The 14,020-nt window shown below is 42.8% G+C and overlaps 2 protein-coding genes and 1 long non-coding RNA gene across 17 annotated transcripts in view; 2 read left to right on the plus strand and 1 right to left on the minus strand.

Moving 5' to 3' along the window:
• Positions 1–14,020, plus strand: part of arhgef10la (Rho guanine nucleotide exchange factor (GEF) 10-like a) — a 152,285-nt gene that overhangs the window by 129,722 nt on the left and 8,543 nt on the right. The gene's annotated exons all lie outside the window — the stretch shown is intronic.
• LOC307040491 lies at positions 1,164–4,164 on the plus strand. The gene is made up of 2 exons (XR_013808519.1): positions 1,164–3,842; positions 3,885–4,164. It is a non-coding gene; the product is annotated as an uncharacterized lncRNA (long non-coding RNA).
• LOC307040490 (uncharacterized protein) lies at positions 5,078–11,703 on the minus strand. 5 transcript variants are annotated; one of them, XR_013808517.1, is made up of 8 exons: positions 11,467–11,703; positions 9,573–9,760; positions 8,517–8,656; positions 7,704–7,869; positions 7,207–7,548; positions 6,450–6,585; positions 6,003–6,239; positions 5,078–5,214 (listed from the first exon to the last, which is right to left on the minus strand). XR_013808517.1 is itself a non-coding variant. In XM_079683374.1 (6 exons), exons 1-5 carry the CDS (start codon positions 11,686–11,688, stop codon positions 7,251–7,253), a joined length of 1,014 nt encoding a protein of 337 aa, XP_079539500.1. In that variant the 5' UTR covers positions 11,689–11,703; the 3' UTR covers positions 6,411–6,585; positions 7,207–7,250. The 5 variants fall into 5 exon arrangements, 3 of the variants coding, with proteins under 3 accessions (XP_079539500.1, XP_079539501.1, XP_079539502.1); XR_013808518.1 differs by having other exon boundaries at positions 5,079–5,214; positions 6,132–6,239; XM_079683374.1 differs by lacking the exons at positions 5,078–5,214; positions 6,003–6,239 and having other exon boundaries at positions 6,411–6,585.

A 14,020-nucleotide genomic window follows, 5' to 3' on the forward strand; every position in this document is an offset into this window, starting at 1 on the left:
CTTCTACCAGGTTCTCCAGAACTCGAGTTGATCGAATGCCCGTCACCTCAGCAGTTTTTCTGTGGAGATCCCTGTCAAATGGCCAAGTTTTACCACTCCCGCTTCAATGAACGCATTTTTTAGGGCGGCTGAAGAGAAAATGGTTCCGGAAAGAAAACCAGTGTCAAACAGGGCTCCTCAAACAGCCACATCCCAGGGCGGGGGTCGGGTGGTCTGGTAAAACTCAGAATCTTCCAGGCATTGATGACTGAGCAGTAAAAAGGTGCAAGTCCAGTTATCTTGTACGCAGGGGCCTTCAGCAGAAACAGGTGTTTATCAAAACCAAAGCCCCTGCCCTCCAGAGCAACAGCCGGGCCATAGCCAGCCAGCAGGGAGAGGCACCATACAGCAGCCGCTGAGCTGCCTGCAGTCTAAAAGCAGCAGTCCTCGCAGTAATGTCCACAAGGCCCTGCCCCCCCTCCGCCACAGGGAGGTACAGGACCGATGCTGGCACCCAGTGATGACCCGACCAGAAGAAATCCACGAGGAGCCGCTGCAGTTGTTTCATGAGGCCCGGCGGTGGGGTTAACACCTGAGTCTGTGCCACAAAGATGAGGCAACCAGATTGTTGGCTACAAGAACTCTTCCCCTGTAGGACAGCTGGGGTAGCAGCCATTTCCATTTAGCTAATTTTGCTCGCACCTTTCCCAGCAATCCCTCCCAGTTCTGTGCCACCATGTCCTCAGACCCCAACCAAACTCCCAGGACCTTTAAACCCTCGTTTCCCAGCTGAGGTTACCAGGAAGACTGGGCCTATTTTCTAAACTCCACTGACCTACCAAAACTGCCTCACTCTTCTCCAGTTAACTTGGCTGAGGCAGCCTTCCTATACAAAACTAAACTGTCCTGTAGCTCCTGGATATCTCGCTGACCCTGGATAAAAACACTGACATCATCAGCATTAGCTGATACAACCACCGGGGGGGCCTGAGCTGACACTGGCAGACTCAGGCCCCTCAGCCGGTTTTCTAAGCCTGCACAAAAGTGGCTCGATGGCAATACTATATAATAGGCCTGAGATAGGGCAGCCCTGCCTGATCCCCCTTTTAACTGGTACAGGTTCTGCTCAGCCCTCCCCCCACTTTCACAACACAACATGCATCACTGTACAAACACTTCACCCAGGACAAAAAATGCTCCCCAACACCAAAAGCCTGCAATGTGGCAGCCAGAAAAGTGTGATCCACACGATCAAAGGCCTTCTCTTGGTCAATAGAAATAATACCAACATTTATATTGTACAGTTTGCAAACATCAAAAGTGTCTCTCATCAAAAACAAATTGTCCACAATTGATCTGCCAGGGATGCAATATGTTTGATCAGTACCAACAAGAAGTTCGATAAAACACTTCAGTCTGTTAGCTAAAACCTTTGACAGTATCTTATAGTCCGTACATAAGAGAGCCACAGGTCTCCAATTCTTCAGCAGGGTTAGATCTCCTTTCTTAGGCAACAGTGAAATCACTGCACGCCTACAGGAAGCTGGAAGAGTCCCTTTCCCAAAGGACTCCATCAATACATCCAACAAATCATGTCCTAGAATGCTCCAAAAATGTTTTAAAAAGTCTGCAGGTAAACCGTCTATGCCCGGAGCCTTGCCGGAGGCCATCTGTGTCACCGCAGAGGTCAGTTCCTCCAGCGTAATGTCAGAGCCAAGGTGTCACTTTCGGCTGGACTCAGCTGTGGAAGACCCTGAAAAAGTTCATCAGCGGCTTCCACGTCGCAACCTTCGGCTTTGAACAGGTCCGTGTAGAAGGACACTGCATGTCTCCTCATCTCAGCAGGTTCAGAGGTTACCTGTCCATCGGGAAGACGCAGACATACCATCTGCTTCCTTTGGCCCACAGACCTCTCCAGGTTGAAGAAAAAGGTGGTTGGTGCATCAATGTCTCTCATGGAAGTAAAACGGGCTCTAATCAGAGCTCCCTTGGCTTTCTCCTGAAGAAAACAGTTAAGCTGCTGTTGTTTTAGGAGGGACTGTTCTATATTTCGAGCAGACACACTCTCTAACTCTCTGATCTCTCTCTCTAACTGCTCTATAGCTCTCCTTGTGTTTGCAGTGGAGTAGGCTGTATACTGTTGACAGAACACTCTAATCTGAGCCTTTCCTACCTCCCACCACTGACTCAGGGAGGGAAAAGACTCTTTCTTTGATTTCCAGTTGATCCAAAACAAATTAAAATTCTCACAGAAAATCAAATCTTGTAAAATGTTAACATTAAACTGCCAGAACGATCTAGGTTTCTCTGTGTTGGATAAAACCAAATCCAAAGAAACTAGCTAATGATCTGTAAAACCAACAGGTTGGATGTGACAGTTCACTGCACGAGTAATAAAAGAAGAAGACATGTAAAATCTGTCTAGCCTGGCTGCACTGACGCCCCCATCTAGCATTCTCATCCAGGTGTATTGTTTAACGGAGGGATGCTTCATCCTCCACACATCCACTAAGTCAGCCTCTCTTATCACCTGTGACAGTAAAAGGGACGACTGAGGATGAGGCTCCCGTCCTATTCTGTCTAAAGTGACATTAGTGCAAACGTTCCAGTCCCCCCCCCAGTATAACACACTCCCCCTGTACGCTAGTATCTAGCTTGTCTTTTAATAACTGAAACACAGATACACGTGCAGGGCCCTGATTGGGTGCATACACATTAATAAAGGTGAAACTGAACTCTAACAGTTCCACTTTCACCATCAAGGCTCTACCTGCCACTATCTCAGTGCTGGATAAAATCTTTACATTTAGAGAGGGGGAGAATAAAACAGCTACTCCAGAACTAAGGTTTGAGCCATGACTGAGTACATACTGACCCCCCCACCACATCCCCCAGTCCGTCTCATTCAGGCTATCACTGTGCGTTTCCTGCAGAAATATCAAATCAAATTTTTTCTGATTAAAGACTTCTAACACTAAAGCTCTTTTCTGTGCACTTCTACCCCCGTTCATGTTCAAGGAAGCAACCCTTAAAGCCTGCATTAGAGGAAGGAGACAGAGAGAAAGAACAGACAGGTACACACAGCAGAGAGGAGACACCCAGTGTTGCATGATCATGTTGAAATTATTTAGACCTTTTCAGTTTCTTCCCTCTTTTGCTTCCTGGCGTATCTTTTTTCACAGCAGTCACATGCCTCCTGAGACGATAACGTTTCTTTTCATCCAGCAGGTCTAACCCTACAACTTTCTGAAGAGTTCTCACTGTATGAAGAAACTTGTCAATGTCAGGGAAAAAATCTCTCACTTCCACTGACTTGCCAAAAGACTCGTCTAAAAAGACATTAATCTCTTCCAAAGAATATATCTCTGCGTTCTGAGAGAGACTATTTGCAACTGAACCACAGTCAGAATCCCCCTCACCGTCTGTGTCCATCTCTGTCACCTCATTATTGTCTGCAGCCTGTTGAAGCTCATTTTTCCGCCCAGAGCCAGACGGCAGCTCCTTCTGTGTGCCAACAGCCTCTACCTGTCCCACAGCACCAGTCCTCACCTGTCCTGCTACATCATCTCACACCCGTTTACCTGTTTCCACATTTTTTCCTCTCACACTCACCACACTCTCTACAGTCCCTGTTTCATCTCTCACGATATTCATCCCTACTTCCTCCGCAGCCACCAGGGCCCCGGTGGGTGCAGCAGCAGCCCCCGCGACACCGGGTCCCGCCCCAGTGGCGCCGGCCGCCCCCGGCTCGGCCGCCCCAGCGCGGCTCGGCTGCCCCGGGCCCAGCCGCACCCGGCGGAGCGGTATGGAAAGCCAAAAGTGCCATAATACGGGGGTGAAAAAACGCGCGAACATACGGGGAGGTCCGTTTTTTCGCGCGAAAAAACGCGCGAACATACGGGGAGGTCCGTTTTTTCGCGTGAAAAAACGGGCCAATATACGGGCGAATGTTCGCGCGGTTTTTTATATGATAATGAGCCCCTCCTTCTGATTTCCTTAGCCAATAAGTTAAAAGTGTCTGTAACCAATCAGTGAAGGGTAAAGCCAGACCAAAACAATCTGTAGATGAAAAGTTCCTGACATGGTGAGGCTGTGCTGTAAATTGTGCATTATTCCAGATTCAGGGGACTAAGTATTAATTTGCCTTTGAATATAATAAATATATCAATCAATATATCAATATAACCTGCCTTCATTGTTTTTTTTTAAATAAAATGGCATTACCCTTTTCCTTAAACCTCTGGAGTGTGAAGTGAAGGTATTTTCTCAATTTTTAGATGTCTCCTTAAATCCACTTTTAAATGTACTTCTTATAACATGGCATGGTGTTACATGTCAAAATGTTCAGTAGTCTCTGGTGTTGCTAGAAATGCAAATTCACTCACCTTAGAGCACTGTCTTATGAGAAACCTAGCTTAGAAATCCGATTTTTGGAAAACTTCAAAACTGTTGTGAAACACATATGTACTCATGTCATCCATTTTTTTTGGTGTTTCAGATTTTGTTCACCAAAGTCTTTGGTTCACAAAAGTAGTGAAATATATCAATTACACTATAAGCCTATATAAAAGTGTTGTTCATGTCTAAAATGAAAATGTGTAAATTATAATTTAGAGTAAAATATTTCCATCCCTCTACTTTCACCACAGAAAAGTTACATCAGGACTGAATAATGACTTCATATTCCATACCAAGGTTTATGTGATGTGTACAAATACAAATTCAGCATTTCAACTTTATTTTTCAACCAACTATTTATGTTAACATATGAAACTGTAAAATCTCAATATTTCCAATATCAGAACTTTTTCAACCAACTATTCATTATAAATGTAAAGACAGGGGGTCTTTGTCCATGGTCTTTGTCTGTCTTCCAAGACAGTGGGTCTGGCTGCTGTGTAGGTGGGGCTGATGGTGCATGGCCTGCTGGTGGCTGTGTCGGAGGGAGGTAGGTGGGATTGTCCCGGGTTGATGCTGGTGGCTGGATTGGAGGTACGTCTGCTAGGCGAGACTTCTTTGCTGGCTGGGTTGATCGCGATGGCTGTGGTGGAGGCCTTTGTACCGAGGTGTATCTTGATCTTGTGGCAGGGACAGATTGAGGCCGCTGTAGTGATGCTGGTCCTTTGGTCCTCGGTGGTGATGGCTCTGGTGAAGGCCCTTGAGCAACGGTAGATCTTGACCTTGGTGCAGGCACAGATGGAGGTTCTTTCTCCTAGGCCCAGGCAGCTGTGAAATCTGAAAGAAATATAGGACAATAATTACTACTAAGTTCATTCAAATAAAGTTCAAGTGGAATGTTTCTAAAGCACAAATAACAATGCACAACTAAAAATAAAATGGAGAGGCGGGACAGGAGTCTCTCTCTTACACAGGTATTTTCCAGTTATTTCCCATTCAATATAAAGTCACAGACACAAATATAACTACATCTATAGGTGTGTATGTGTGGGACGAATACAAGTTGATGTTATTCATCTACACATGTTACCTCACTTTTACACACAGAAATCACTTTTACACAGAGTAAACGTTTACTAACGGAGAGTCTATTTTGTCACAAGAGAAAGTTCATGACTATCGATAAGAATACAAACAATACCTATGTGGGATTCACCATCAAAAAGTTTGTTCTCTTTTATCCTCCTAATGACACGCTCTACATGAACCCTCAGTCTGGCAATGGCCTGTGTCTCCCTCACCTCATAGGCTGGCATTTGCTTCTGCTTTGACAGAAAAGGTGGGCAGTACACCTTGCATTTGCAGCAATCGCTGATCAGGAAGCTCTTATCTACCATCACTGCTATGTTTTCAGTCAACAACGCAGCTATTCCAGATTGTTTGAAAATCTCCTTGTCGCTGACAGAACCACCATACAGACTGGAAACAAATGTCACTGCACCATGTGGGGCTATGCCAACCAGGGCTTTCATGGTGCAGTGAGATTTCTATGTAGAATACATTTCACTTTGGAGGAGGAGTGAGGATGGTGTTTGACACCTCAGCTCTGTGCAATCCAGGATCACCTGTGTGTCTGGGAAATCTTTGAATGCCTCTGGGAGGTGGGCTTGAACTTCTGCAGGTGTAAGCCAGATGCACTGTGACCCCAATAAAGTTGTAAGAAAACTTGTCCATGTTGCAATGATGCGGCTCACAGAGGACTGGTGTACGTTGAAGCGGTTTGCAAGGTCCCTCTCTTTCAAACCCACCGACAGGAAGCATAGAAAAAGGAAGAACTCGTCAATTGGCTGAAGCAGCTGTCTCTGGAAGATAAAAACAAAAAAAGGTTACTATATTAATGTCATGAGTGTAGCACACTATGGGAAAAACATTAAGTTGTTTTAGTTCTCTGATGTATTCAAAAAGGATTGAGTACTTTAGCCTTTTAGCCTACACAAAAGCAATGAAATGTCGGAGAGACATTTTCCCTTCAGTTTGTGTTTAGATTGTGTGTTAAAAGAAACGTAACCTACCGTTGATGGACGTGCGTGTGTAACCACTTCTTCATTACTCTTGGCAGTTGATATCGCTCTAGTAACACAAACCATTTAATGAATTGAAGGCTCAATTAAAAACCAGAAGGCCATCAGGTGGTTATAGCTCGGGAATCTGTACACAAAAGACACATGTCAGTCATTAATTGACAGTAAATACAATCGTGTTAACTGTAACACATGGGCTAATGCTTTCCTCTTGTTTGCTATAATACATTACAATTCAAATAGACTGAGTAAGAAGGCACTAGGTGCAGGTATAGTAATCTACAGCAGTAAAATGTAGCAACTACATTAGCAGCAGTAATAATAATCTAAAACATACAGGGAACATTTTACACACAATGACTACGTTTACTCTTCATTCTTACGTGTGCAACTGGGGGAAACGCAGTGGATATTGACATACTTTTACTTTGGTAAGGTTTTGAAGATTTCCACTTGTAGTAAAATATTCTCAGTATGTTGTTAGTATTAATATGTTTTACTCCACTTCATTTAGTTAACCTTCATAGTTTCTAGTTACTTTTTATATATGAAAACACAGGATTTATGATTCTACATGTTCAGTTCAGGAGTATTTTAAAACCATAGTATTTGTACTTATACTTCAGTTAAGTTGAGTACTTATTCCAACACTGCATGCATATAGTCAGCGGTCACACGGCAGGTAAACAGGATTCTTTATAAGCTAACCCATCTCAAAAACTTGGATAGAATTTAGCCAAAACATTACCTTGTATAGAATCGGATGTTGTCGTCGGAGCCAGCAAACCTCTGTTAGCAAAACTCTCGCTGGACTCTTAACTCCTGCAGTTGCTTCTGCAGATCCTCCACTGTTTTGGAGTTGTCTTCTGCAGCTTGAGAGGACATGTCCAGTGAAGCTGCTTCTGGGTCTATCCGCCTCATGCTGTCCCGCACTCTGCGTCTCTGTATCCACATCTGCTGGGCCTGCAGCTGTGCCCTGACAGATTCAGGGCCAATCTGGTTATTCCCAGCCACTATCTCCTTGATGAGGTCGTCTAGTGTAGCATCTGAGATGGTGGAGTATGTCCCAGAGCGCAGCATGTGGAACTGCCTGAAAAATAAACATGTTTTAAATATATGAGACCTACGGTATTCAGATTTACTTTACAACATGCATAGTGTAACATGGCTACAACCCCTCCTTGGGATGTTTACAATAAATTGAGACAAGATGGCACTTCCAATGTTGAAGACATTGCTACATACCTCAATCGCCGTCTCACTGTGCGCAGAGATACTTTTAATATCTGTGCCATCTTTGTTGCTGTAAAACCACAGCTCCTCAAAAAAGAGATTTGCTCTCTGGAAATGCTGAATTGTGGGGGACCTCGACCACCCAACAAAATGAGTGGGGCGTGGTAGCCAGAATGACCTGCAACAACAGCAAAACATTAGATTACATTTATTGTCATTGTTGTAAAAGCAACGCATTTATGCCGTTGTGCCAGAAACGCACACAATGCGTCTATTTTATTGTCATTGCCCAGCCTAAAGATACTTTAAAAAAAAATGAAATGCAGTTTGGCATTAAACCAGTGGACATGCAATACACTATAGTTGTAGTATACAGTAAGAACAAAAGCATAAATGTGTATGGGCATAGAGATACATAGTTGCAGTCTGTGTCTTCCAACCCTGAAGACAGAGACTCCCCCTCTGGCCCCCTTTCAATGTCCTCATTCACACGTTTGATGATACGTGGTGTACTACAGATGGCCAGACTGCCCTCGACGGGGGAGGGGGAATAGCGTCTCCTCTACTGTGGCAGGATATAAAGGTGGAATTTGGAGTACAGTTTTAAGTGGACAACTCGAGACTCAGAGCGTCTCACCAGAATGTTGTAATTAATAGCTGGCAACTACAGATTAAAAAAGGTGTTTATATTGGTATTACCCATATTTAAAACAAATAATTACTTTAAAATGTATTGGCCTGTTGGACACTTAGTACTCAACAATACTAGCACTGGTTTATCAACGAAAGCCTATGCTAAAGTGAACAATTATCACATCGACCTACCTTGTTGTGCGGGTGTGGTAGGCCAAGATCTCCGGACTTCAAGTATATATTCCCGAAGGTCCTGAAGTAAAAGATCAGCTGTAGGGACGTTAATTAGCCTGCCCCGTGACCACTCGAGGCTCCTTTCCATGGTTTCTAACCTGCCAGTAAACGGTTTGGTGAAATAGGGGAGAAGACAGAATTTGTAAGTGTGAAAGATCTCACACAACCTCAGTTTAGGTTACATGCAAAAACAAACTACATTCCTTTGTGTTGGTAGTAGTGTTAACTGTGTACGTTATTCTCCCGACCAGGAGAGAAGCTTTAAAATAGGAGACTAAATGGAGTCTCTGTGAAAGTTCAATTGGGTACTTTAATTAAAAGAGGCGCGGTAGTGTTACAGACAGAATATTGTTCAGTCAGACAAACAGCTGTGATCTGGCTCTCCTCGATAGGGAAGAGAAGAGCCCGGATCTCTCCTCCGGTGCTGTTTATATATCGTCTGCTGGCTCCTCCCCGCCAGCCGGCTCGCCTCGTCTCTAATGTCCGTTATTGCATTTAAACAGAGGATAGGTTCTTTTCACATTCAATATATGCTTAACACGCAGTTTCTCCTCATATTCTCTTTCATCACTCTTCATTTAACACATTCTAAACGCTGTAATCAATACTCTAAACAATACTTCTCGGCTCGTTTGGTTTCCGGTCATTCCGGATGTTGTCACATGCTACTCTCGTCTGTAAATAATGTATTCAAATAAACTGTACCTTCATTTAATATTCAGCATGGTAGTATCTCGACATCTATAGTTGTAGTGTTAAGTCAGTAGGCTTCGGTTTGCACCACTCTCTCATTTCGCTACTAAATTCACCTCTTCAGGAAATCGTATATTAGCCACATGCTAAATGCTAACCGGAGATGAACGATTTTCAGAATAAAAGCTTAACTGCTTGTGCACAAGAATTTCTGGTTTTTCAGTATAAAAGAGCATTAAAACTGACGGCATGTTTAAACTACATTTCCCCATTAAAACATTGATTTTAATTTCTAACAGTAGCAATAGGCTTGGCCCTTACCTCGTTACTGTGGATTGTAACACGGCATGACCGGCATCATCTGTTTGGAGAAGTCTTGTGCAGTCATTTATTGTCCTTTTGCAACGCAAGATGAAGTTTCTCGTGGACATTTTTCCGGCTGCTGCTACTGCTGCTGCATGCTTATAGAGAGGCGAAGTCCCTCCCTTTCCGGTTGAGCTCCATGGGACCTTATTTCGGAAAAGGTATGTATTGAAGTAAATGGAGAGAGAAAGATTATCTTTCGATCCCGTTTGAATTGAACCACAAATTACACATATGATTTTTGTCAATTTAAAAGATAATTTTGCAAGTCAAAAATTTTTAAATGTGTCGTAAAACTGTGAAGTAACACTTTTTTTTTGCCTGAAACCAGTCAATGACCTACATCTCCCGTCGCGCACCACACACCAAGACGGCCGTCACGTTGGCACATTTCACTTATTTCTAGTTGCGTATTTTTCATAGTCTTATATTTCAACAGTTTTACGACAAACTGAGTTTTTTGACATGGAAGTGATTGTTTAAGATGACAAACATCATAAGTGTAATTCGTGGCACAATTCAAACGGGATCAAAAGATAAGTTTTCTCTCAAGATATATTGCCTGATCTTTTCCCTAACAGCCCTGATACCGAAAATTCATGGTATTTTTCTTTCTTCAGTGTCTGGAAAAGCACAATTATGTTGTTTTTCCGGTTTTGTAGACAACGAAAAAAGTAAACAATCCTTCCTTTCTAAAACAGAACAAAGAACACAAAAATGATGCAATGTGCAATTGCAATTGCACTGAAGAGAAACATTCGAATTACATTTTTTTTTTTTTTATAAATTAATACATCTGAGGCTGATCAATTCCCATTTATTTGAAACATGAACGCAGGCGACAGGCTACCACCTTAAACAACTGGAGAACAGACAGCTGTTGCCAAGCAGTTGGGACAATTAAGGTGAAGCAGACCTTGGAATACTTTGCATTTATACAAAGATTGTAAGTGAATGAAAAGAGATAACACAAAAAAACGTTTCCTTTCCGAGACTCGAGCCCGGCCCTCCCGGATATTAGACCCTTTGACCGTTAGTCTACAAGCAGATAGTGGATAGATTTAGTTTGAAAGATATAACTGGAGTCCACCCACGCAGCGTCGAAGTGCGCATATTTTAGATATTTAATCATATATTTTCGAATATAAGGGGTAGAAAATATGATTCAGATAACCGCATAAATATGTGGGCACATTTTCAATGTATATTGTCTTGTATAAATTAAGTTATACTCTCGAAGGCATGTTTATGTTAAATATTGTATATCATTACAAACAGCAGAGGGCAGTATAGGACACGGAAAGGCCTCAGTGGGCATGCCGTAAAAGGGAATGTGTTGCTGAGCGCATGCCGTAAAGTAAGTGTTGTTATTATGTGTCTGCCGCAGACTTGGCATTCTGGCTGGAACGGCAACAACGTTCCCTCTGCTTCATTCATTTCTCCTGTTCAACAGGTTAGTAGTGTGTACAAAGATTATGTCATATTTCGATCTAAGAAGTGTTTTTGAAACTGTTCTTTATGTGTAGTTTAATGTCATTCTGTCAGCTAGTTCGGCTCCACTACAGTGGCTAATGGCGTCCGCTAGCTTCTTTGTTCTTCTATGTTACTAGGTGTATGACTCCCGTGCAGTAGTTTGGCTTACATTTCAAGTGTATTCTGCTTGTATAAATATGTGAAATGCTGGTCTGAGTTCATAATTGTTCATATTATTGAAATTCTAATAGCGCGCTAATGCTATGCTAATATTGTGCCTATGATGTGCTGCGTACCGGTACGCCGAACCGGTACTGGACTTGTAAAAAGTTTCGGTTCAAGTCCGGTTAAAACCGGAACGTCGGGAACCGGTACTTACGTATATTCTCCTTTTTGTTCTAAACCATCTAAAACCTTCCATAGATCGAGAAATTTGCGCTGAGAAAAGACGAAAAACATTGTTTTGGCTTCTGATATGGCGGCCATTACTGAACTCACGAAGTCTCGCAAAATATCGCAACTGCTCGCGAGATCTGTGTGACGTCAAGGGAAGCTGGCTTAGACATAGTGGACACTGACAGCGTGGGATGCTGGTTGCCATATTTGGTAGTGTAGCTAAGCTAACTCCTTTACATGTATGGTGATATAGTGTCTGCCGAAAGAGCAACACTTCACCCAAACAATGTCAATATGCTGTTGTTCTTGAACAAGAACACATAGACTTGTACTCTTGCAGATTGAGTCTTGTATGTACATCACTATGTATGTAGTTGTGTTGTGTAGTTAGTAACACATGTAGAGTTATAGAAAATACATGGTGTAGACACAAGTTGGAAGGGGGCACAATAAACCTGACGAGTTTGAATTTGAGTTGATTATGAGTTTATTTTCAATTGATAATTAGCTCACAATAAGTTCACTTTAGTTACTCACACAACTTGACCCAAGTCCGGACTTATAAGTCCGGACCTGAACCTGAACCTCTGGACTTGAGTCCGGACCTGAACCTGAATGTGAGTCCAGGTACACAGCACTATGCCTATCAGTGGACAACAGAGCCAGGTTAAAGTGAGTACAGTCAACCGGGTTGTGTGTGTTATCACTGTATTATATACTGGAAATGAAGAAGGCTTTAATCCTTCATAAAAGTCATAATATGGCATGTGGATTTATTTCCATTTTTGATTAGAGAAAAATACGTCATACAGTTATTTTGATTTGCTAAATGTAAAGGTATGTTTTTTTTCCTTCAGATTTCACAGCTGCCTGGGCCTAGTGGCCCAGAGGTGGCGTTTATCCAGCAGCCAGAACCTTCATCTGTGCCGGCCCCCAGGTCAAAATCTACTGTGGCTCAAAGACCTCCACCACAGCCATCACCACCAATGACCAGAGGACCAGCATCCCTACAGCGGCCTCCACCTCCATCTGTGCCTGCCACAAGATTAAGATACACCTCGGTACAAAGGCGTCCACCACAGCCATCACCACCAAGGACCCGAGGACCAGAGGACCAGCCTCCCTACAGCGGCCTCCACCTCCATCTGTGCCTGCCACAAGATTAAGATACACCTCGATACAAAGGTCTCCACCACAGCCATCACGATCAACCCAGCCAGCAAAGAAGTCTCGACTAGCACACGTACCTCCCATCCAGCCACCAGCATCAACCCGGGACAATCCCAGCATCAACCCGGGACAATCCCACCTACCTCCCTCCGACACAGCCACCAGCAGGCCATGCACCATCAGCCCCACCTACACAGCAGCCAGACCCACTGTCTTGGAAGACAGACAAAGACCATGGACAAAGACCCCCTGTCTTTACATTTATAATGAATAGTTGGTTGAAAAAGTTCTGATATTGGAAATATTGAGATTTTACAGTTTCATATGTTAACATAAATAGTTGGTTGAAAAATAAAGTTGAAATGCTGAATTTGTATTTGTACACATCACATAAACCTTGGTATGGAATATGAAGTCATTATTCAGTCCTGATGTAACTTTTCTGTGGTGAAAGTAGAGGGATGGAAATATTTTACTCTAAATTATAATTTACACATTTTCATTTTAGACATGAACAACACTTTTATATAGGCTTATAGTGTAATTGATATATTTCACTACTTTTGTGAACCAAAGACTTTGGTGAACAAAATCTGAAACACCAAAAAAAATGGATGACATGAGTACATATGTGTTTCACAACAGTTTTGAAGTTTTCCAAAAATCGGATTTCTAAGCTAGGTTTCTCATAAGACAGTGCTCTAAGGTGAGTGAATTTGCATTTCTAGCAACACCAGAGACTACTGAACATTTTGACATGTAACACCATGCCATGTTATAAGAAGTACATTTAAAAGTGGATTTAAGGAGACATCTAAAAATTGAGAAAATACCTTCACTTCACACTCCAGAGGTTTAAGGAAAAGGGTAATGCCATTTTATTTAAAAAAAACAATGAAGGCAGGTTATATTGATATATTGATTGATATATTTATTATATTCAAAGGCAAATTAATACTTAGTCCCCTGAATCTGGAATAATGCACAATTTACAGCACAGCCTCACCATGTCAGGAACTTTTCATCTACAGATTGTTTTGGTCTGTCTTTACCCTTCACTGATTGGTTACAGACACTTTTAACTTATTGGCTAAGGAAATCAGAAGGAGGGGCTCATTATCATATAAAAAACCGCGCGAACATTCGCCCGTATATTGGCCCGTTTTTTCACGCGAAAAAACGGACCTCCCCGTATGTTCGCGCGTTTTTTCGCGCGAAAAAACGGACCTCCCCGTATGTTCGCGCGTTTTTTCACCCCCGTATTATGGCACTTTTGGCTTTCCATAGAGCGGCGTGCCGTCTCTGTGGACATGCAACACGTTTGTGACCTGACTCCCCGCACTCAAAACACTTTACGCTCCCTGAGC

This window comes from Notothenia rossii, assembly GCF_949606895.1.
Source record: "Notothenia rossii genome assembly, chromosome: 5".
Taxonomy (NCBI): Eukaryota; Metazoa; Chordata; class Actinopteri; order Perciformes; family Nototheniidae; genus Notothenia; species Notothenia rossii.